The sequence below is a fragment of the Trifolium pratense genome, linkage group LG6 (assembly GCF_020283565.1).
Source record: "Trifolium pratense cultivar HEN17-A07 linkage group LG6, ARS_RC_1.1, whole genome shotgun sequence".
NCBI classification, from domain to species: Eukaryota; Viridiplantae; Streptophyta; class Magnoliopsida; order Fabales; family Fabaceae; genus Trifolium; species Trifolium pratense.
Window position 1 is genome coordinate 42815760 of NC_060064.1, and position 24610 is coordinate 42840369.

A 24610-nucleotide genomic window follows, 5' to 3' on the forward strand; every position below is an offset into this window, starting at 1 on the left:
AGCTAATTTGCAACTAATATAAAGAATATCTTAGCTAGTTCCCAATTAATACCTAGTTAAATAGTGTTCAAAATTTTGTGTTTCCTAACTAAATCGCTAGGATACTGTCACAACGATTTCGCAATAAATCTCTAGCTAAATATCCTAGCAATTTCGCAACAATATCCAAGCTTTTCAAAAAAAATATAATTATAAAATGCTAATTATGAATCCATGCCCAAAATCCAAGCTAATTATAAATTATTTATCGTCTATTACAAAAATCAAAATAAGCCTAATTAAATTAACATGATGTACAACTACAATACTAAATTTGATGCATAACAAAGTAACTAAACACATGCATCTGCAGAACTTAAAAAACTCAATAAACTTATACAAGCAAAACATGTATCTACATAATAATTCTAAGTAATAACAAAAATTTGACTTACATTCTGACTTAATATTCAAGAGAACTTTCTCTCCCTTCTTCATTGTTTTCACAACCTTAGCCAAAGCAGGACAAAAATAATCTGTATCAAAGACATATGCATGATTAGTTAATTAATTATCCGATATCCGAACACAACTGTTATATACCGGACAAAATTCAAAGGTTTAAACTATGATACTAACCCTCTTCAACAGTGAACTCGACCTCGTTAGATTTTGAAATAATCGTCCCATCTTCAAGACGAGCTTCATACTTAACTCCAAAAAGGATTAAAGCACATAAAGTTTGAGATGTTAATGATCAATGTTATGTTACTACCATATAAGTGAAACTCTATCTCAAAGAGGATAATAGATTAAGTTGTGAACCAAGACAATATCCCACCATCCTTGCTTCACACTAATCCAAGACAGCAACTTCACATCAAACTGAAGAGTTGCGTTTGGTGGAATAGTGGGAGGAGACCCAGACTCTCCATAAGTCAATTCTGGGGTTATTGTGAAAATAGCATTTTCACCCAGAGTGAGGAAGCCTCGAAGAAATTACAGATCAACATATGCAGAGAAATCATAGATTAAAATAATTCCAGGATAGAATATCAAGCCTTATGTAGAGAAAACACAAGAAAGGCAACAGCCTAAAATAACCCCATTCTGCCAACAAATTAGAAGCCTCACTTTCTAAAATCTCGTAAAGACCCTCTCCAGAAGTAGCTTATATAGTGGAAGTAGCTTAGGAAAATTGTAACTCCAACGATTATCTCCTCCGTGATCAGAATTGCGAGGCGAATCATCCGAAGAATAATTAGAATCAATCAAATAAGTATCATCTAATTCTATTTCATACAGTAAAGTAAATTTGGTGAACAAATTCAATAATCTGAATTCAATATTTACAAGACCTAATAAATTCTGGTGAACAAATTCAGTAACAGCAGGGCCAATAGTTTTAATATATAATTATAACTGTAATGAAAATGCATGTGGATCATAGCTTAGATTCAGACTCACATTGTACCAGCAACAGCAGGGCCAATAGCTTTGAATAGAGACATAGCTGTCAGGATAAGTCATATGCAAGGAATTATTAGGTGATGCCACAATTCCCACCTCTCTAAAAATAACACAACAAAAGCATCTAACAAGATAATTCTTATTTTCTCAAATTAAAAACTATTAACAACTATGTCAAAGATAACATTTTAAAACTACACTAAATATATACAAACTGAATAAATTGGAAGAAGACAGAAAGCTTATGAGAATTCGGATAAGAAGATTATGCATTATGATGCTTCAAAATAGTTACAATGGTGTAATATAATAAAAATGTAATGAAACTATATTGAATATGTCTTCCAAGAAACCTGCTTAGACATTTTAAAACAAAGCATCCACTTAGAAGTAAAACAAATATTTCACCCTCAAAAGATCAAAATTCAAAAAAAAAATTATGCAATGTGAACTATGGCATGCTTCACATAATCGAAACTAAACCAATACAACTCAACATAGACACATATTCTAATAGTATGTTTACTAGGTGTTCAACCCGTGCGTTGCACGGGTTTGATTAGAATGTTTTAAAAAAAAATCGTGTTTTATAATAAATTGTATTAAAAATAATAATTTTTTTAGATGTGTTGAATTATTCTTTGATTATAAAAGTGACTTTTAAAATATTTTTTATTTTTTTTTCTCCATTCAAGTGAATCTATAATATAGATAGATAGATAAAAATTGATTTAAATACAGACAATGTGTCGTTCAGGTGTACGTATATAGAATTAATAGAAGTGCAGTGGATTAGTTTATTATATTAAAAATTTGTTTTATTAATCTTATTTTTTCTGGGTTTGATTTATATATCTTCAAATTAGTGTAATTTTTATTTTAATATATTTTTTGTTTTTATGAAAATATAGTGGATTATTTTTCTCTGTATCTCTCTATCTTTATCTTAAGTATTAAATTTTTTTATACTTTAAAGAGACTTTTTATATTAGACTAAATATTCAAAGAGTTTCCGAAACAACTTTGTCATGCTTATGCAATGTAAGTAGTATTTTATAGGGTTATTAAATATATTTTTAATCATCTAATTATATTTCAAATTAAAGTCAAAACACTATTAAAATGAAAGATTTAATCTCCATACAAAGTCAAAATACTATCAAAACATTTTATTGTCATTCTGCTTGAATAAATTTGTCGTATTGTTGATCAAACAAAGTGATGAGATTATGAGATCGCTAAGCATTCGAAATGAGACTTTAAAAAAATGCACTAAAAATGAATATCTTATCGTATATATTTTTATTCTCATCACTATGAATATCTTATTCATTTTAATTTTATCGGTTTGACATTATTTTGGCAACTTACGGTTCACATCTTGAATTCACTAAGCATGTAAAAAAACACTGATCATAAAGACGTACTATAGTATAGTCTACTAATATATTTTTAAGGATCGACATCGACTTATATCCTCTCTATGTTTCTCGTATTATTTTATTAGTATATAAAAAATATAGACACTTGTCTTTGACCTTTATAAACTCAATTACTATTTTTAGGTAAATATATAGTGTTTTTATTTGACAAAACAAAAAATAGATATTTAAAGAGCTTTGAAATCAACTTTGTCAAATTTTATATTAGAGCTAGACTTCAAAAGAACATTTTTAATAAAAGAATATATTTTTTAAAAGAGAAAAGAAATCATACATGATCTAATATTCTTCAGATAAATAAATTTATCTTGAACCTCTAGCATTTATAATCATTGATTCAGAATATCTTTTTCTTTTTTCTTTATGAATTTGATAAAATAAAAATTGAAAACACACAATGAATAAATATGGCTAATGATGTCAACTTAATAGAAAGAATACGTAAGGGCAGAGTTATCCTTTCAATTATACTAATAAGTAATCATCACTAACTCTTCCTTTTCCCTCAATTAATTGGTAACAACCATTTGTTATTGTTAAACATCGTCTCTTTCATTTCTACTTCGTTTTTTCCTATCATCATTATAATAAATAAAAATCCTCTTTTTACAATTGCATTTGCATGATGTGGAAATAAGATGATTTTGTTTAAAGGTTAGCTATTATATAAAAATGTGGTTGTCTTTACATTAAAAATTAAAATTTTTATTTTATAATTTGTTTATTGAATAAAATAATATGATATTCAATTTTTTAAATTTTAAAAATAGTCTGACTTAAAATATTGACAAATAATAGACTTATAAAATTCATATTTTAATTTTGAATAAAAAAAATTATACTATTTAGAGATGTGATTTTTAAAAGATAATAATTATTTTAATAATAACAAAAAGAGTTAATACTACAACGAAAATAGCTAATACTACAAAAAAATGATAAACAAAAAGGAATATTGTTACCCAAAATAAGGAATATTGTTACGCAAAATTAAAAAAAAAAACTAATTAAAGGAAAATTTATTAGGTATATCCAGCACAAATAAAAAGAAAATCAAACACACCTTTACTCAAAAATTAAAAGATTAGTTGTGTCAATCTTTTTTAACTAAAAGATTGTTATAGGGTGTTCAAGCACCTCGATAAAAATATCAAGGGTTAGAGATTTTTGAAAGGTTGCAATCATAAGTCCATATAAAACTTTAACATTGATTCACATTTTCTACTTCATTACTCTACTTCATTATAGTAGCTTCACACTCAATAAATCAATAGATCGATAAGGTGCATGAATTGGTATAATGATAAATGGAAATATAAAAGTTAATGAAGAGTTACAATGTGAAGGAAACATGTATATATAGGAGTATATATACAATATGTATAAGGAAACATGAAGTTTTGTAAAGTACAATATGTTAAGGAAACATAGGAGTTGTATATACAACATGCATTGCAACAATGTCTCACTCGTTGAATATGAAAAAGAAGAAAAAAAAGATACAATGAGATCACAAAATTTTAGAAAATTATTATTCTTCTACAACAAACCTAATAACTCTTCCAAGCTCAAAATATAAATTTCAGATGCCCATATATGTATGAGGAGTGATTGTACATAAAAGTTTGACACTCAAAATAAGTACACAAAAAACAACATTAAAAGGGTTATCTTTCACCTTTCATAATTTTTTTTATAGTGCTCGTTAGTAAACACTATAATTTTATTTGTTATGAGATGAAGCACTATGATTTATGAGATTGCTTTTAGCATATATAACGACTAATAAAATGAGAAAGGGTGGATTTTTTTGTAACTTAAGCTTAATTACATCAATATTAGAGATTACAACATAAAAGTTCACATCATACAAAACCAAAAGAGAAAGTGAGAAGGTTTTCTACAAACCAAAAGAGTTACAACATAAAAGCTCACATCATACAAAACACAGATACAATTGTTTCCCCTCTACATATAGTAAACAATTACCAGACTATATAAGAGAGATTGAGAAGATTTTTTCTACAAATCAAGAGAGCTACATCATAAAAGTTGACACTATCCACCTCATACATAGAATTGCTACCCCTCTACATAGCAAACAATTATTACCATTTTATGTTGTCATCATACATATTCATGTCTTCTATCTAGCTCAATCCAAAGAAGTCTGAAAAAAAGTTTGGAATGAAATTAATACCACAACAATATATCAAATTCTACAATTGTACAACTATATTTTTAAATTGGCTTAACTACACATTTAGTCCCTTACGTTTATTTTAGGTTTCAATTTGGTCCCTTACGTTTAAAAAGTATCAATTTGGTCCCTTACGTTTATTTTAGGTTTCAAGTTAGTCCTTTCCGTTAGTTTTGTCACTAACACCGTTTGAACAGTACACGTGTCAGCGTGTCCAAGTGCCACGTGTCAGTCCACATATGCAAATTGACTGCCACATGTGACAAAATTAACGGAAAGGACTAACTTGAAACCTAAAATAAACGTAAGGGACCAAATTGATACTTTTTAAACGTAAGGGACCAAATTGAAACCTAAAATAAACGTAAGGGACCAAATGTATAGTTAAACCTTTTAAATTTTATGACAACTTACTAAAGTTCCCGATGGTATAACTTGTATTAAAACGTGCACATTCCACTTCCAGGTTAAATGTTACACTTTATGTGTTGCGATAGCAATCGATCACTCCATTTGCACGCCTCAGAAAGCTACACGAAACATGAACTGGTATGTGCTTAAATTAAAAGAGTAACATCATACGTTGATTATCAAGAAGAAAAAAGGACACAAAATGAAAATACAAACCTTTGATTATTATTCTCCTTCTACAATACACACATCTCTCAAATTGAAAGTTCACACAGTCATATCTACCGAGGAATTGTTCATAAGGCACATATATATAGTCAATTAATGCCACATTTTAATTTTTTTGTGGGAATTGAAAGGCTAAGAAGATCTTTTGGTAGGAAAATAGTAAATGGTTGCTAATATTAAAAGAGTGCACCGTTTCAAAAAATTTACAACTTATCATATGACTTAGGCCATAAAAGTAAGGGATTGAAAGGTTAAGAAAAATAAGTTAAAAAAATAAATTAAAATAACATTAAAAGGGGTGATCTTTCACCTTTCATAACAATTTTTATTTATAATAATAATGCTCCGTTATTAATTATTTATTATTAATTAGTAGGTGAATGATTCAATTAATTAGTATGTGAAGGAAACAAAAGGAATGTACATAATATTTAGAAAAATTTTGAGTTTTGTGGAGATGACACATAAGCAAAAAGAGTTTTGTAGAGATGACACATCAGCAAAAAAAAGTTTGCTTTACAATGAATATGAATATATAGATAGATATAGATAGATAGATTAGATATGATAGATGACACTAGCTGAAGTGCAAGCTTCAATACCATGTCATGTTACAAGTTATTTCAAATGCTAGAAAATAATTTATTGCACAATTAGAAAAACTACATAACTATTAGAGCACAATTAAAAAATTAAATGAAAATAAAAGCAAAAGTTTATTTTATAGTTGCAACCTTAGCTAGGTTATCTCTTCAACATAAGTTGCCTCTGCCATATCTCCGTCGTATGATTCTACTAACAATGATCAACAACCAAGACCAAAATACAGTAATACTGACAATTTCCCAAACCTGAATCGAATAAAAAAGCACGATATTAAGCAAATTGGAAATAGAAATCCGAAAATTAAAAGAGTTCAAGCTAAGAAAGTACCAAAAAATCAAAGAAAAGTATCAAGTTAAAAATGATAATCTGAAATTAGGGTTCAGGATTGGGCAAATTTATCCAATTGTGAATCAAAAGTACGAGAAATGCACTACAAAAACAAAATGTCAATACCAGGAAAGCTATGGAGAAAGGAAGAATGAGAACGTCAATGTGAGATTTGAGAGCTTGACGATGATACAGTGTAGATCGAAAGCGAGATTAGATCGAGAACACTTTGAGATCCGGTGAGATGAGCCACAACGGTGGTGCACGATTCACAACGGTGGTGAGATGACTGATGACGGCGGTGACAACGGAGAGTAATCGGCGACGGCGGTGACAACGGAGAGTAATCGGCGACGGCGGTGACAACCGAGAGTGATCGACGGCGGTGACAACCGAGAGTAATCGGCGACGGCGGTGACAACCGAGAGTGATCGACGGCGGTGACAACCGAGAGTGATCGACGGCGGTGACAATGGAGAGCGAGCGCAATGGTGGTGGAATCGAAAACGGTTAGAGAGAGAGAGAGAGAGAGAGAGAGAGAGATTTGGGGAAAAGAAAATTAAATGAATGAAAATATGTATTTTATTATTTATTTTGAGGAAATGTTTTTTTTTTATTTGGCCAAAAAAATACCTTTTTTAATTTTTAGTCATTCCAGAAGGAATGAATGGATGAAGGAAAATTTGTGGCTAAGCAACTACAAGTTAACTTGAAAAGATATTTGTAGCAAGGTTTTGGTAGCTAATCTGATATTTTCTTGTAGTGAATATATAGGTATCAATTAGAGTTGTCAAAATGGGCTAGTCCGAATGAGCCGGTCCGTCAAGTTCGAATTGTTTTAGGGTGTTTAGTCCGGCTTGATAAAATCCGTTTAAAATATGGGCTAGCTCGAATGGGCCACAGGCGGCCTGCAAGCTCGAATAAATTATAATTTTTTTTTTCAAAATAAATACTATAAGTAACTTGTTTTGGATGATTTGAACTAAGTTTGTATTATAAGAGTTTCTTTTGCCGCTCTAATAGTGTCTCAAATATCATCCGCTACTTAAGAAGCGGACGGTGTTTTTTCCTTAAATTTCTCATTTTTACTACTTAAGTAGAAGATGAGTAAAAATAGAGCACGCGAGAAACTCGTAGGTAGTGGATGAGTAAAAATATGGCGCGTAAGAAACTCTTAAGTAGCGGATAAGTAACAATAGGGCGCGCGAGAAACTCTTAAGTAGTGGATGAGTAAAAATAGGGCGCACATTTGCGCATCATGCGGAGATTCCAGCCTTGCAGCCATTCTGCGTTGACTTTTGTTGACTTTTGATGGTTTATGCATCCAGAACCTATTTTGCTCAATTTTTCGTGTGAAATCCGATTCCGGAGTTAGTTTTCTGAGATAATGCATGCTTAATATAATTTGCTTATATTATTAGCATTGTGTTGAAAAGGCAATAATGGGTCTGGGCGTTACAGGTAGCGGATGAGTAAAAATGGGGCGCACGAGATTTTTTTATCCTATATAGTATATGTATAATAAAAGAGTAATATTAACATATTAGTTAATTTGAATGTTCAATTTTGGTATGCACAACAAAGCGTATTAGTTTTTATAGTTATTTTTAATATTGAGTTTGAACACTAAAAGTAAAAAAAATTAAATAAAAAAATCAGGCCCGACCCTTTTTTATCCGGGTTTTTAGTCCGGCCCAATAAAGCCCGCAGCCCGACCCGAATCGAGGCGAGCCGTCCGTTTTGGCAGCTCTAGTATCAATGCTTATTTAAGATACAATACTTATTAAGTACTTAATTGTATTGTTTTGCTCCACCTATAAGCTGGTAACAATGCTTAAAAAAATCGTTACCCATCATTAAAGATTGTCTAAATTCTAAAACAATGAAATAAAGTGAATTTTTGAACAAAAAAGCAGAGAAGTGAAATTTATTTTTTTATTAATTCAAGCGACTCTAATAATCATTTTACAATTGTTTTTGAAGAAACTAGCTGGACACCCATGCGTCCGCACGGGAGTTGCGGCGTTGCCGCTCCTCACTTGCTAACATGAAATAATAATTTACCGGAAAGTAATTCAAAAGATAAAAAAATAAATAAGAAAGGATATAATATTTGGTAAAAAAAAATAGAAAAAGAACAATGGTAAAACCATCACAAAAAAACCTCAGATATCCGTATTAGTATAATATGAATTTTGTTCAAAAAAAATATATAAATATAGATAATGGAGAAATCATGAAAAAATAGGCTACCTTATTAATATATTAGTAAAAACATCGTCTTGTAAAAATAACCAAAAACTTATGTCTGTGTATTCAATATATGAGTATAAATATAGTCCCGTAAAAATTATTAGAAAATAGGCAACCTTATTAATATGTTAGTGAAAATATAGGTCTCACAAAAATCATCAAAATAATTAGGTCACCGTATTAAATATTAAATATGAGTATAACCCGTAAAATTGTAAAAAAATAATAGACAACATAAAAAATAAGTTTCCATGTTAATATATGAGTATAAATATAGGTTCAGCATATATTATAAAAGAACATGCAAGCTTATTAATATGAGTAAAAAACATAGGTCCCACAAACATTACACAAAACATTAGGTCATTGTATTAACATATGAGTATAAAATAGATCTCACAAAAAATAGTAAAAAATTGGAAACTTTATTAATAAGAGTAAAAGCATATAGCCCTGCAAAAATCAAACAAAAGATTATATCATTGTGTTAATATATGAGTATAAATATATGTCATGTAGAAATTATGAAAGAATTGACAACCTTATTAATATATTAATAAAAAACATAGGTCTTGTAAAAATCAACAAAATAATTAGGTCCCTGTATTAATATATGATCTATTATAACCCGTAAAATTATAAAAAATTAATTTTTTTATTAAATTATTATTAAAAATATAAATCTTGTAGAAATTAAAAACAAAAAAGGTTTTGGTATTAATATATGAGTATAAATATACGTGCTACATAAATTATTAAAGAACGGGAAACCTTATTAATAAGAAGAAAAATATAGGTCCCTCAGAATTCACACAAAAGATGATGTCCTCGTATTAATATATGAGTATAACTCGTAAAATTAATAAAAATATATACAATTTTATTAACATATGAGTAAAAATATAAGGCCCGTAGATATAACCAAAAAAATTATGTTCCCATATTAAAATGAATATAACCTGTAAATTATTTAAAAAAATAGACAACATAATATATTAGTAAAACACAAGTTCCGTGAGACTAAATATAAATTCTGCATAATGTATTGGTCAATCTATTTCAAAAGAATGACCAATGTATTGATGACAAGTGAATTTTTTGTTCCGGTAAAATAAAAGGTAATTTATTTCTCAAAAAATTAATTTGTCCTTATATCAACAACAAAAATTCTTCCAAAACAAAACTTCTAAAAAAATGTCATTTATTTTTTAACTTTGTATTTAATTCTTTTTTTTTTTAAACTAAAAGTATCATCCGCACAACTCTGCAGAGACCAATCCCCTCGAGATGACTAAGAATTCTTATTGTTTTAGTCTCAACATTTTTTCGGAAGTTTTTCACTTATATTAGTAAAACACAAGTTCCGTGAGACTAAATATAAATTCTGCATAATGTATTGGTCAATCTATTTCAAAAGAATGACCAATGTATTGATGACAAGTGAATTTTTTGTTCCGGTAAAATAAAAGGTAATTTATTTCTCAAAAAATTAATTTGTCCTTATATCAACAACAAAAATTCTTCCAAAACAAAACTTCTAAAAAAATGTCATTTATTTTTTAACTTTGTATTTAATTCTTTTTTTTTTAAACTAAAAGTATCATCCGCACAACTCTGCAGAGACCAATCCCCTCGAGATGACTAAGAATTCTTATTGTTTTAGTCTCAACATTTTTTCGGAAGTTTTTCACTTATATTAGTAAAACACAAGTTCCGTGAGACTAAATATAAATTATGCATAATGTATTGGTCAATCTATTTCAAAAGAATGACCAATATATTGATGACAAGTGAATTTTTTGTTCCGGTAAAATAAAAGGTAATTTATTTCTCAAAAAATTAATTTGTCCTTATATCAACAACAAAATATCTTCCAAAAAAAACTTCTAAAAAAATGTCATTTATTTTTTAACTTTGTATTTAATTTTTTTTTTAAACTAAAAGTATCATCCGCACAACCCTGCAGAGACCAATCCCCTTGAGATGACTAAGAATTCTTATTGTTTTAGTCTCAATATTTTTTTGGAAGTTTTTCAAATTTTCTCCCACCATATTCTGATATTAAATTAATTAAATATATGACAAAACTTAGAAATGGTTCCATTTTTCTCCCACCATATTCTCATATTAAATTAATTAAATATAGGACAAAACTTAGAAACAGTTCCATAGGTACTGTTGATATTGTTCACCAATTAAAATGCGACACCTGAATTAATTTATTCGTCATTAATAATTTATTAAACTCCGTCAGTTCACAATTATCTAAAAATCTAAAAGTGAAACTGGGTTTTTAATTTTCACAGTTGTTATCAACATTGATTGTATCATTGAAAGTGAAATCAACAATAACAACAGTATAAACATGCCAATAACCCCCAACCATGGAGAGGCTTTGATGAAAGGCCAACAAAGTTAAAAAATCGTTTGAGTCCTCCCATTGTTAAGCCATAAGTTGGGAAGCTGAAAAAGGAACAGATGAATTGAAGGAAAGAGTAGTGGTGATCTCCATCGCTTTACTCTTCTCTTCCACTTGCTCGACGAAATTCGAATTGACAGCGTGAATTTTATTAAAATTGAAATTAGTGATATGGAATAAATTAATCCATGTGTCATGTTTCAATTGGTCACGGTAAAAACCATTTCTATGGTTGTACAAAAAAAATAGTTTCTATGGAACTGTTTATAAGTTTTGTTCTTAAATCTATTTAGTTGAATTAAAAATTAACTTAATTGAATATTGGCTTGAAGTCCATAAATGAAGTTGATATTAAAAAAAAAAAAATCAAAAATATATGTGTAGACAAATATAAAATAAACGGACAAATATAACATTAATATTTTATTCTTTTTAAGTAATTAGTATTGCTGGCTTATTGATGAAAACTTTCCATATAAAACTTTTCAAAAAATAAAAAAACGGAAACATAAAATAAAAGGACAACTATTTTTGTTTTAAGTAAGATTAAAAAAAATATGTGTAGACAAATATAACATTAATATTTTATTTTTTTACGTAATTAAAAAAATGGATTTGTAGATAAAAAGAAGAAAAAAAATGTGGGAGAAGAGGTAATTTAGATTAAAAAATAAATAAAAATAAAGTGATGTAATTTAATTTGGGTTACATACAAAAAATTGGATTTGTAGGTAAAAAGAAAAAAAAAAGTGTAATCTACCTATATTAACAAAAACGTGGCAAGATGGTCGATGCCCATTTAATAAATATGTATAGGATATATCGATGCCCAGTTAATAATTGATTTTTATTTACTAAAAAATTGAATTTGTATAAAGTGAGGTATTTAAATTTGGGTTACATACAAAAAATTGAATTTTTAGATAAAAAGAAAAAAAGCGTGAAAGAAGTAACAAATAAAGTGAAGTTTTGTGGTTATAATTGGCCATTTAACTCATATTGATTATATGTTGATTCCAAAAATATAACAAATTAATTCATATGGCTTAGTGGTAAATGTAATAAGAAGTGTAACTAAAAGGTTAAAGGTTCGAATCCTACTGAAATTTTTTTTTAGCATTTTTCTACTAACTTTTTTTGATAAAGACAAAAATTAACACTGAATTGATTATGTGTCAAAAAATGAATAAGGGGCAAATTGGGAATTTTATTAGTATCTTCTTTTCTTATATAGTAGATTTGAACTCGCAATTTAAGATTACAAGGGCGAAACATGGTGATTAATGACTATAAACAAAAAATTGCCGGTCGATCAAGATCCAATAAGTGAGTCAATTGTTAAACAATTAATGTGCTTTTATATGAATGGTTTGAAAATTGAATATTTGAATCTAGAAATAATTAATTTTTTTTAGGAATTTAAAATTTTAGACAATTCAAATGTTTTAATTGAATTTCTTTTATTTTAAAATATTTTTCTTTGAATAAAATAATATTTTTAACTTTAACAATTACTTAATAAAATCTCATCATTTTAAAATTCTCAAAATTTATCAACAAATTAAACAGTAGAATTTATTTCATTAAAATAATATATGAATTACCCTCTACAATTGCCTCAAAAATTTAGTCACCCAAACATATTAAGGGAGTTGGAAAATTTAATTCCATGCTAAAATTTTATTTGAAAATAGGCAAAGTTAAGCTTTTTGAAACCAAAAAAAATACGAAAAATCAAACCAAAGAAATATTGCTTGTGCATTTGTATCAACATCATACCGAAAATTTCTCAACGCACCTCAACATTTCTCCCCCACTTCCTAGCGCACCTAAAAAAATTCGGAAAATACGTTCCGAACTGTTTTTTAGTGTAAAATTTACACTATAAAAAATTCGGAAAACGTTTTCCGAATTTTTTGGGGAGTGGGGGAGAAAGTAGGTGGTTGCGTTGAGAAATTTTCCATCATACCTCTTTCTCCAGCTCAAAGTAAGAATCGCAAAGGATCCAATCAGCTTTGTCAATATTAGAGAATTGGCCCACTAATAAATCAAGAAAACCCGGTTCTTTATCATAGGTAAAGTAGAAAGAAGGCATGTCCTTATGTTGTAGTAGAGGCAGTGCTGGAAGAGAAATTTCTTGGTCAGCATGAGGAGGTCTTAACTTTCCCACATGAACATGATAGTATATATTATTCATATAGCAAGATTTTGAGTTAGAAAAGATGCACAAACAATTCCACATCTCTTTGCAACATCTAAACACCAAGGCATGAATGAATCATAAATAAGACAATCAACATGGTTGTTTGATTTAGCAAAGTTGTTAATAAGATCAACAAGAGATTGTGGACCAACTTGCCAAAATTTATACATATAGAATTTAAAACCATTTTCTTCTATAGCTCCATCTTTGTCAAAACCATCAGAAATTGTTTCAATTGTAATGGAAGGTGGCAATTTGGATTTGGTTATGTTGTTGTAGTTGGAAAAGGGTGTGACAAGTGTTGCTTTCACTCTTTCTTGGTGTTGTAAGAGATTGGAGAATTGTAGCATTGGATTAGTGTGACCAAGTGCTGGAAATGGTAATACCAAACAATGGATGGTTTTGTTCTTCATTTGTTTGACAAATTAACTCTCTTGTTCGATGTGTGTTGGTGGTGAGAGAAGAAGAGGGTTGAAGGGTAGAACTTATATTCACTAAGAAAAATACTTGTTGGTCATAAACCTTTGAACATTCAATTTAATCACACACAATGGTGGCTCTATATGTATTACATTGGGGATTCAAGGCCCCACAAGGAAAGCATATGGAAAAACATTTATCGGGAGAATTCAACCCCTTAAATTGATCTCGGTTACTAAAATAAGTTATTTTTTATTTCTATTTTTAGTATATATACTTAACAAGTTTCGCGGGATACTGTTTAACTCACTAACATACATTTATATATTTATCACAAGTTCGATCTTTTCACTTTACAACTTTTCATTACACCATTTTCTACTTCCTAATTTATTTTGTGTAGGTCTTCTCACTCTTCAACCAAATCTTTTACACAATGTCTTTTTCTTGGAATTTGATTTGATGTAGTCGATCTGCATATATGATCAGAGCCGTCGGATTTTGATCATACGGTTGACAATTTAAGAATATTTTTATATAAAATTTTGATGTTAAAATATGGACGTGATCAAAATCAGACGGCTAACAGCTTCCTGACTACATGCAGTCACTAACTAGTGACTATACTGAATCTTGGTCCCATTTTGTCTCTTAAATTTACTCTTCTTAATTTTTATGTAGCCTCTCATTGAGGGCGACACGATACTTTTTGTCCTTTTCTTTTTTTGGTTATAACTTCCCTTTCAATATTAAAAATTTGATTTTTACTTCAACACTAACTAATTTTTATATACTCATACATTCTCTCTCAACCAATATTTTGTTGGGATTTAAGAGGGGGTTTTTCAAAATTTTAATCCTCTTAGCGGAATAATTCCGATGAACGGATCTTGATTAAATCATTAATCACAAATCAAATAACACAAGTTTTTATGTATTTACCTCTTAAAGCGCAGAACCTTTGAAGCAAAAACAATTTCTGATCACGAGCAAAGCAACCTAGCGATGCCTCTACTCAGTCCACACGAACAGCTCCTTCAATCTCAGTGCTAGCCGAAACTTAACCGAAGGTTTTAGAGAGAGAGTTAGGGTTTAGAAAATTAGGATTCTGAATTCTAAATTCGATTAGGTTTTCCTCTACACATTATGTTATCAACAAGTCATACTTGTTCGTCCTTATCCTAATTTTCATCTCACTTAAAACGTGCATAATTATCTTTTATAATTATTCTGTTATTATCTATTTAGTAGTTATCTAATTAATAATAAATCTCATTTATTATTTTATAAACAAATCTTATTTATTTATTTTATAAATAAGTCTTATTTATTTATCTATCTCGTAAATAAATCTTATTTATTTATCTTATAAATAAAATTAACTTATCTATTTCTCTGTCATATATTTGTTCTATGTGTGTGACACTGTAGGTTCTCGTAACATTGGTAATAATATTGAATCATGTGTATTTAATATTATAAACAACGGTTAGCACCTAGCAATACGCCATTGTCACCCAAGTGACGAGAATGTCATGTGATCTGACGAAACATTTCTGTGATAACGAACTTGTGTATAATTACCTTTTGCCCTTTATATCTATATTGAACATAAGGCATAGATTGTGTCACCCTTGTATGGTTCAATATCTTATTTCTTGATCCCAGGATATACTGAGCAACGAATAAGCTCAATATCTCATATTGACTTAGTTCGGCGTGGCCACACATTTTATCAATCATATTCCATCAAGAGGCCTATAGATATTACTCCCATTATATAGGAGGGGTAAATCTCATCTAGGTCACTCATGTCTCTCAGCATGATTCGTGAAGTACCTATTAACCAACTTTATAATTATCCTTTTACAGAGAACGTTTGAATAGCAATAAAGTACTTGACTCTACATCTAGAGATCACAGTTGGTTCAGGTCAAAGGGTGGTATCAATGTTTTAAAAACCGGACCGGATGTCGAACCATTGTGGCCTCTGGTTCATGATTCAATTGGTTCAATCGGTTCGACTGTTTTAGAACCGTTTGAACCGGATAATAAATAAATAAATAAATATATAATAAAATATAAAATATATATTTCAACATCAAACCCAAATTTCAATAGTAATAAAAATAAAAGTACAAATGTCTATTTCACTAACTCATATTTCAAGAAGACATGGCCCAAGCCCATTACACTAACCCTAGATATAAAAGAAAGTTGCAAACTCACATACATATGCCAAAATAATGAAAACACAGTGAAAACAACCCCAACTATCTATCTCTTCTCAAATTCATCTCTTCTTCTTTCTCTCCCTCTTCTCTCTCTAACCATTAACATGAATTAAAAAAACAACACAAATAAATGCTTTTTTCATCTTCACTTCTATCAAAAACTGCTTTCAATTTTATTCAAAAACATCTGTCAATTTCATTTCTTCTATCACTTCCATCAAACACTTTTGGGATTCTTGGATCTTATGAGAGAGTGAAAAAGGAATTAAAAATTTCAAATCAATAAATCCGAGAAAAGAAAAAAACAATAAAGATAGGAATTTTAGTGGAAAATAGAAAATGAAACCAGGTTTTTTCTTTGAAAGGACAAAGACGATGGATTTTTTAAAAAAAAATTAGTTTTTTTTAAACTGAGTTAAAAACCGGCCGGTTTTTCCGGGTTCCCGGTTTTGCCGGTTCATACCGGTTCACACCAGTTTTTTACCGGTCCACTGACTAGCAGTTCTGGCTAGTCATCCGGACCGCTGAGGTGCCCAGTTCACGGGCGAACCGGCCGGTCCGGTTTTAAAAACATTGGGTGGTATACACCATTATCACTATGAGAATATCTTACGACACTTTTCATAAATATTATGTAGTATTCTCATGGTGGGTCTATCCAGTATAAATATTACTCTTAATATTTATACATATGTATAGACTTAATATCTCCATATTCATGACCCGTGAGATTTGGTCATAAGTCTCAATACATAACAATCCCTGCGCTTCAATATTATCCCAATTCACATTAAAGTTTGACTATGGATACCCTAAGAATAGTGTCTTTATGTTTAATGGTGTCTCACTATTAAGTTATACTTAATGTTCCATTAAATAGACTAACTATTCAATGGACTTTATTAGTTTAAAACAAATATAATAAAGAAATGTCTTATTATATATATTAAATATGTAAATCAAAGTCATGATATATGAAATTTCTGGCATACAGTGGACAGGTGTTGATCAAGGTGTATCAACACTTGTCTGTATTAGACAGATGTTGCTAAAGGTGCACCAACACTTGTCTATAAACAGAGCACAAAACATAAAACGATAAAGACAATAAAGTAAATAACACACAAGAGTTATTAATCCAGTTCAGCCTAACAGTCTACTCTGGGGGATACCAATCCAGGAATGAAGTCCACTATCAGCAGTATTACTTCGAAGCTAAACTCACCCGTTTACAACTTCTCACTTAATCACTACCCAATGACACTTCTACCTAGGAATTCCTAGATATGAGACCCCGTCCCAATTCCCACCTTAACAACACACTCAGCGTTGTTATCAACTTCAACGATTACAAACGGTGGAGACACACTCCTAAGAAACCAGGATTCACTCTTGCTTAAAAGCTTGCAAGCAAATCACACAACACACTAGAACAATCTCCGTACTTCAAAGCTTAGGAGAAGTTAACACTTACAACTCAATAAACACAGGTCCTAAGCTTGCATCAATGAGATACAAGAAAGGCTCACAATTAACACTCTAAAATCCCTAAAACACACGCTTTGTAAGAACACGATTTTAGATGCTTGAAGCTTGCCTTCGTATTTATAGTAGTAGAACGGCTTGGGCTTCAAGACAAAATTAGGGCTTCTAGAATTGCAGCAGCAACTGATATATTTTTGAAAATAATAGTTCTATTTTTGAAACACAAACATATATTTTCCAAAAATATAATTCCTTTAGAAAATATAACTAGGGTTCGGCTGCCTCCTGAAACACATTAAACACGTGCGTCTTCCTCTGTAAGAAACCTTGAAACAATTCTTCAATCAAATCTTCAAAAGATTGAGTAAAAAATAAAAACCGCTAGCTGGCGCGCACAGTCAGACAGACAGGTGTTGTTCCAAAGTGTACCCACATTTGTCACAACACTTGGTGTAGGCACATATGACTCAACACTTGGCTAATGGATGTTTTTGCAAAATGTAGCCAACATACAAAAACCCAACAATCTCCCCCTTTGGCAAATTTTGGCTAAACAATATTAGACCAGTATATAGAGAGATACAGTATTACCTTTCCTTCGAGTCAACATGATCACACAACTAGGAAAGAAAGTAACACATAATAAAACTACTTCCAAAAGAGTTAAGTAGCATCAGAGGCAATGCAACAGCGGAATAAAAACAACTAGCCTCATGGAACAACACAAGGGAGGAATAAACTCCCATAGTAGATGCAAAAAAATAGGAGAAATAAACTCCTAATAGTTAAAGCGCATCCATTCATCATAAGAACATCATGGAAAAATAAATTCCCATAAACATCTGAGAAAAATAAATTCTCAGTCATAGTGGATAGTGGACTCATTAGTCAGGTGCCATAACACTTGGCACAACACTTGTCATCAAACATATTCAGGCGATCAAGAGATACTATCACTCACACCCCCCCTGAATTCATGCATACTTATCATTAGATAGAGAAAGAATATTCACTACTCCCCTTCAACACATGCATATTACTCACACTCCCCCTCAATACGAGCATAGATCATTAGCGCAGAAACAGTCACCAGATGCAAGAACATCCATCCACACACTTGTCACACACACACACCACTCCCCCTCAACACATGCATATTACTCACACTCCCCCTCAATACGAGCATAGATCATTAGCGTAGAAACAGTCACCAGATGTAAGAATATCTGTCCACACACTTGTCACACACACACACCACTCCCCCTTTTTAGCCATAATTTTGACAAACACCATAGAGTAGCAGACAAGAGAAATATCAGAGTGCACATATTACAGACCATAATGCACACACATGTGCTAGAAATCCAGAAGCAACAAAAGAGAAATACCAAAAGTACATCAGAAAAACATAAGAAAAACATCAGAAATCAGATAGAAGAACTTTCATCAGAGTCCTCCATCATATCCTCAGTACCATCCTCAGAGCCACTAGTTTCAATACCTTCTTGTCTATCAGGCTCACCCTCAGCAATATCAACAGCTTCATAAGCCTTGAGGGCCTCAATCACACGATCTATCTTCAATTTTCTGGCCTCAAGTGCTCTGCTAGCCTCAGTCAAGTCAGCAATCATCTGCTTCCTAGAGAGTATCCCAGCCTGGACAGATGAGCCAACACCTGCTGCAACATTTGTCCCTTCAAGCAGCCTTTGCTCAATGGTCAGCCCTCCCTTTCTTGTACAAGGAACATCAGTGCTCCTCAGAATATCTGGATGCTGCTCAAGGATGACATTACACAGCAAAGTGGGAAAGGCTACTGGCTTTTCAACAGCATAGGTCATAGCATGGCTTAATGTTTCATGAAAGAAATAAGACCCATAATCAAATTTTGCCTTAGTACCCACAGAATAAATGAATTTGCCTAAACCTCTGGCCACATCACCTGAGTGGGTTGTAGGCACCCAATTGTGTGCAGCAACCCTATTTAAAATGGCATATAAGGGAGAGAGAGAGGTTGCAGCCAACTTAGCCTTAGTAGGCCAGACCTTCACCCTGCCACCTGTGATAACCTTGCAGACCTCATTGTCTGTAACCTTCAGATCAGCCACCTCTTCAGTATGTCTTTGCAGATATTGATTAATCACAGTTGGTGAGAATTTGACACACTTCCCACGAACAAAAACTTGCCTATATTCAGGATTTGCCCTATATTCAGGACTTGCTGGATCATTACAATTTGCAGCCACATTAATCAAAAATTCTTTGACAAGCCTGTCACAGCACTTGTCCAAACCACAGATCGTCTTCATCAAACCTGCATATTCAATAGCTTCAACAACACTTTGGCATTGAAGGATATCTTCTTTCAGATTCCTTTCTAGAGCCAACCTCCTGTGATACACAAACTTCCATCTAGCAGACCCATTCTCCAGATGGAATGACACATTATCCAAAGGAGCATAGGGAACAGATTGAGGAACTTTCTTTCTTCCTATACTCTTCCTGGATGTGCTGCCAGATGCAGCAACATCTGTCTCTGTCTCAAACTCAGAGTCACTAGTTGGTGGAGCTTTCCTTTTCTTAGCTTTTCCCTTCTCCTCAGTTCTAGGAACCACCTTACTCACAGGCTTTGGAGGTCCATATAGGGGCTTTTTACCAGTACCTTTTGCAGCCCTAGTTGGTTTGGGTGTTTGGACAGGTGTGTTAGCAGTTTCTACACCTTTACCAGCCCAGCTTCTAGTCCTCCTAGCCACACTAGCCTCAGAATTTGTTGGAGCAGACTTATCACTAACAGTTGTTTCATTTACAATTACAACATCAGGGTTTTCATTGACATCCTTATCAGCAGCAGACTTAGGTTTGGGACTTTCATCAGACTCAGAATAGTCCACAAGGTTTTCTGGTGCCAAAGATGTGGTAACATCTGGCACAACATTTGGCTCAGCGTCAGGTGTCACAACACTTGACGCAACATGAGTCTCAGGACCTGTTTTCTTGAGAGACTCAGCAGCACAATCATCATTGGTCTTAGTGGAAGCACCAATAGTAGCATCAACAGCAATAGGGGGTTTGGAACACTTTTCCCCAAATTTTCAGACACAGCAGGGTTCTCTACATCTAGGGTTTCAACAGAATTGGAAACATCAAGGCCTAGATTAAGAGGATTCTTACCAGATGCGTCGACATTTTCTTCTGCAGGATTAATGATAGGAGTAGCAACACCACTCGATGGAAGTGGATCAACATGGAGTTCAGACATTGTAAAACTCCTCCTCAATCCAGTTTTTGATTTCTTGCTTTTCTTCTTCGTTTTCTTAATCGAAGCAGAGGGAGATGAAGAGTTGAGGCCTACTTGTGGTGTCTTCTCCTTCTTCGAAGTTTTCTTCACCTTCTTCGTAGGACTTATAGGTGGTATACTTGAAATAGGAATGACGTTGACGACAAGGGAATCCATACCCATTGTAGACTGAGATCGAGTAGCTTCGTCCTTGATTGGAGTGGATTTTGTAGCGTTTGACATAGTGATTGTAATGAAGTAGAATTTGTGTTTGATAGGAATGGAAGTTGAGCGATTTCTGAGAGAGTAAGAAGTTTAGTTGGTTTTCGTGAGGGAAGGAGGAAGATGAGAGGTTTGCGTGATGATGAGTTGGTTATGAAAAGAAAATAATAACTCCCCTAAGTTAGCGTGCACAAAAAGTGGGAGAGAGAAATCAACTGCTGCACGCTCTCCATGCAGTAACTGCTATTGATCTTCAAATAGGAAAATTCCTAATTTGCCCCTTAATTTTTCAAATTGATTTGCGTCCAAGGCCTTTGTAAAAATGTCTGCCAACTGTTCTTCAGATGCAATGTGTTCAAGTGTCACAATTTTTTCTTCCACAAGCTCTCTTATAAAGTGACGTCGTATATCAATGTGTTTAGTCCTACTATGCTGAATAGGATTTTTAGAAATATTTATAGCACTCAGATTATCACAGTAAAGTGTCATGACATCTTGCTCAACACTGTACTCCTTCAACATTTGTCTCATCCATAATAATTGTGAACAACTACTACCAGCTGCTATATATTCTGCCTCAGCTATGGATAGAGACACACTGTTTTGCTTCTTACTAAACCAAGATACTAGATTGCTTCCCAAGAAGAAACATGCACCAGAAGTGCTCTTTCTATCATCAGCACTTCCTGCCCAGTCTGCATTACAATAGCCAACTAAAGTAGAATCATTACCATGAGAGTATAATATTCCATAGCCACATGTTCCATTGACATATTTGAAGATTCTCTTTACTAGAGTCAGATGACTCATCTTGGGTTCAGATTGATATCTAGCACAAACTCCTACTGCAAACATGATATCAGGTCTGCTAGCTGTAAGATATAGCAAGCTTCCAATCATACTTCTGTAGAGACTTTGATCCACATCAATTCCTTTCTCATCTTTGGTAAGCTTCAAATGTGTAGGTGCAGGTGTCCTTTTGTGACTACCACCTTCCATTCCAAACTTCTTTACAATGTTTCTTGCATATTTTTCTTGAGAAATAAATATAGTGTCTTCCATTTGTTTGACCTGAAGACCTAAAAAGTATGTTAGTTCCCCTACGAGACTCATTTCAAATTCAGATTGCATCTGTTGCACAAAGTGTTCCACCATCTGTCTTGACATTCCACCAAATACAATATCATCCACATATATCTGAGCTATCATTAGCTTCCATTTTTCCTCTCTTACAAACAGGGTTTTATCATTACCACCCTTCTTGTATCCATGGCTGACAAGAAACTCAGTCAATCTTTCATACCATGCTCTAGGGGCTTGCTTTAAGCCATATAGAGCTTTCTTTAGTTTGTAGACATGATTAGGAAAACTTGGATCTACAAACCCTTTTGGTTGTTCAACATATACCTCTTCATTCAGATAGCCATTTAGGAATGCACTCTTTACATCCATCTGATATAACTTGAATTTTAAGATGCATGCCACAGCGAAGAGCAATCTTATAGACTCCAAACGAGCAACTGGAGCAAAAGTTTCATCAAAGTCTACTCCTTCTATCTGGGTGTATCCTTGTGCCACAAATCTGGCTTTATTTCTAGTAATATCACCATTTTCATCAGTTTTGTTCTTGTAGACCCACTTTGTACCAATAACATTTATACCATCTGGTCTGGGTACTAGATCCCATACCTCACTTCTTTTGAACTGAGAAAGTTCCTCCTGCATAGCATTGATCCAGTATTCACCAGTCAAGGCTTCTTTAACATTCTTTGGTTCAATCTTAGATATGAAGCATGAGTTAGAGATTGCTTCTTTTGATCTTCTAGTTGCAATTCCTTGATTTGGATTTCCAATGACAAGATCCAGAGGATGATTCTTCTGTGTTCTAGTAGATGGTCCTTTGTTTGGTCTAACATTTTCTGTAGCAGATTCAGAATTTTGATCAGATTCAGGTTCAGCTTCATCATCATCTGGTGCGGCGACAGGTGTGAGAACATCTGTCTCTTCAGCTGGATCTGCACTTGTCATATCAATATCATCAACAACAACATTTATTGATTCCATCATAGTTCTTGTTCCGGAGTTAAAAACTCTGTAGGCTCTACTGTTGGTGGAGTAACCTAAAAATATCCCCTCATCACTTTTGGGTTCCAATTTTCTCCTAGGTTCTCTATCTGCCAAAATGTAACATTTTGATCCAAACACATGAAAATATTTTACAGTAGGCTTTCTATTCTTCCATAGTTCATACAATGTTGTAGCAGTACCTGTTCTCAATGTTACTCTATTGTGAATGTAACATGCAGTATTCATGGCTTCAGCCCAAAACTTGTAGGGAAGATTTTTGGCATGCAACATAACTCTAGCAGATTCTTGTAAAGTTCTGTTCTTTCTTTCAACCACAACATTTTGTTGAGGTGTAATTGGTGAAGAAAATTCATGAGCTATTCCTTCAGTAGCACAAAACTCAGCAAATTTAGAGTTTTCAAACTCCTTACCATGGTCACTTCTAATTCTTACAATACCACAATCCTTCTCCTTTTGAAGTTGTAAGCAAAGATCTTTGAATTCTTCAAAAGTCTCAAATTTTTCCCTAATGAAAATGACCCAAGTGTATCTAGAGAAGTCATCAACAACAACAAAAACATATTTCTTACCTCCAAGACTCTCAACCTGCATGGGTCTCATCAGATCCATGTGTAGTAACTCAAGAACTCTAGAAGTAGACAAGTGTTGCAACTTATGGTGCGACACCTTGGTCTGCTTCCTAATCTGACACTCACCACATATGTTTCCTTCATGTATCTGTAGACTTGGTAGTCCTCTGATAGCTTCCTCAATATGACTCTCTTCATACTCTTCAGGTTAAGGTGTCCTAACTTTTGATGCCACAGCTTAACCTCATCATCTTTAGTTAAGAGACATGTAGATACATTGGCTTCTTCTAGAGGGACCCACAAGTAACAATTATCCTTTGATCTAACACCCTTCATAAGTATGTCTCCTCCATTGTTGCTGACAAGACATTCATTTTTTGTAAAGTTGACCTGCATGCCTTGATCACATAGTTGGCTTATACTAATTAGATTAGCAGTTAGCCCTTTTACAAGAAGAACATTTTCAAGTTTTGGTAGACCATTGTCAATCAGTCTTCCAATACCCTTAATTTCCCCCTTAGCTCCATCTCCAAATGTCACAAAACTTGTTGTATAAGATTTTACCTCCTTTAAATACTTTTCAACACCGGTCATGTGTCTGGAGCAACCACTATCAAAGTACCAATCTTCTTTTGATGAGGCTCTGAGAGAAGTATGAACAATCAAACTTTTCTCACTACTTTCAGCTGTACACTCCTTGATGTTGGTTGTATCCTCTTTTTGTTTCCATTCCATCTTAGTTTTAGTAATGGATGGATATCAGACTCTTGAAGGAATTCA

General features: G+C 32.4%; 1 protein-coding gene and 1 long non-coding RNA gene across 5 annotated transcripts; both read right to left on the reverse strand.

Annotated features, from left to right (window-relative positions):
• Positions 1–4679: 4679 nt before the first annotated feature.
• Positions 4680–7200, reverse strand: LOC123889767. 4 transcript variants are annotated; one of them, XR_006802638.1, is made up of 4 exons: positions 6790–7200; positions 6465–6581; positions 5506–5637; positions 4705–5061 (listed from the first exon to the last, which is right to left on the reverse strand). It is a non-coding gene; the product is annotated as an uncharacterized LOC123889767 (long non-coding RNA). The 4 variants fall into 4 exon arrangements; XR_006802641.1 differs by having other exon boundaries at positions 4706–5061; positions 5506–5621; XR_006802640.1 differs by having other exon boundaries at positions 4680–5061; positions 5506–6581.
• A 6328-nt stretch (positions 7201–13528) lies between these two features.
• Positions 13529–21194, reverse strand: LOC123892308. Its single transcript, XM_045942102.1, has 7 exons — positions 20661–21194; positions 20456–20526; positions 20203–20347; positions 19989–20100; positions 19363–19895; positions 19119–19308; positions 13529–13908 (listed from the first exon to the last, which is right to left on the reverse strand). The coding sequence occupies exons 1-7, from the start codon at positions 21192–21194 to the stop codon at positions 13529–13531; spliced, it is 1965 nt and encodes a 654-aa protein (XP_045798058.1).
• Between the last annotated feature and the right edge of the window lie 3416 nt (positions 21195–24610).

What these genes read in the sequence shown, in the direction of transcription:
- LOC123892308 (XM_045942102.1), bottom strand. Translation starts at nt 21,194, where the DNA reads ATGTCAAACGCTACAAAATCCACTCCAATCAAGGACGAAGCTACTCGA. An exon ending in TGAGTCTCTCAAGAAAACAG is followed by an intron (nt 20,527 to 20,660) that starts GTCCTGAGACTC and finishes CCCAAACCTAAG; the next exon opens with TCTGCTGCTGATAAGGATGT. An exon ending in AGTTTGAGACAGAGACAGAT is followed by an intron (nt 20,101 to 20,202) that starts GTTGCTGCATCT and finishes TTCCATCTGGAG; the next exon opens with AATGGGTCTGCTAGATGGAA.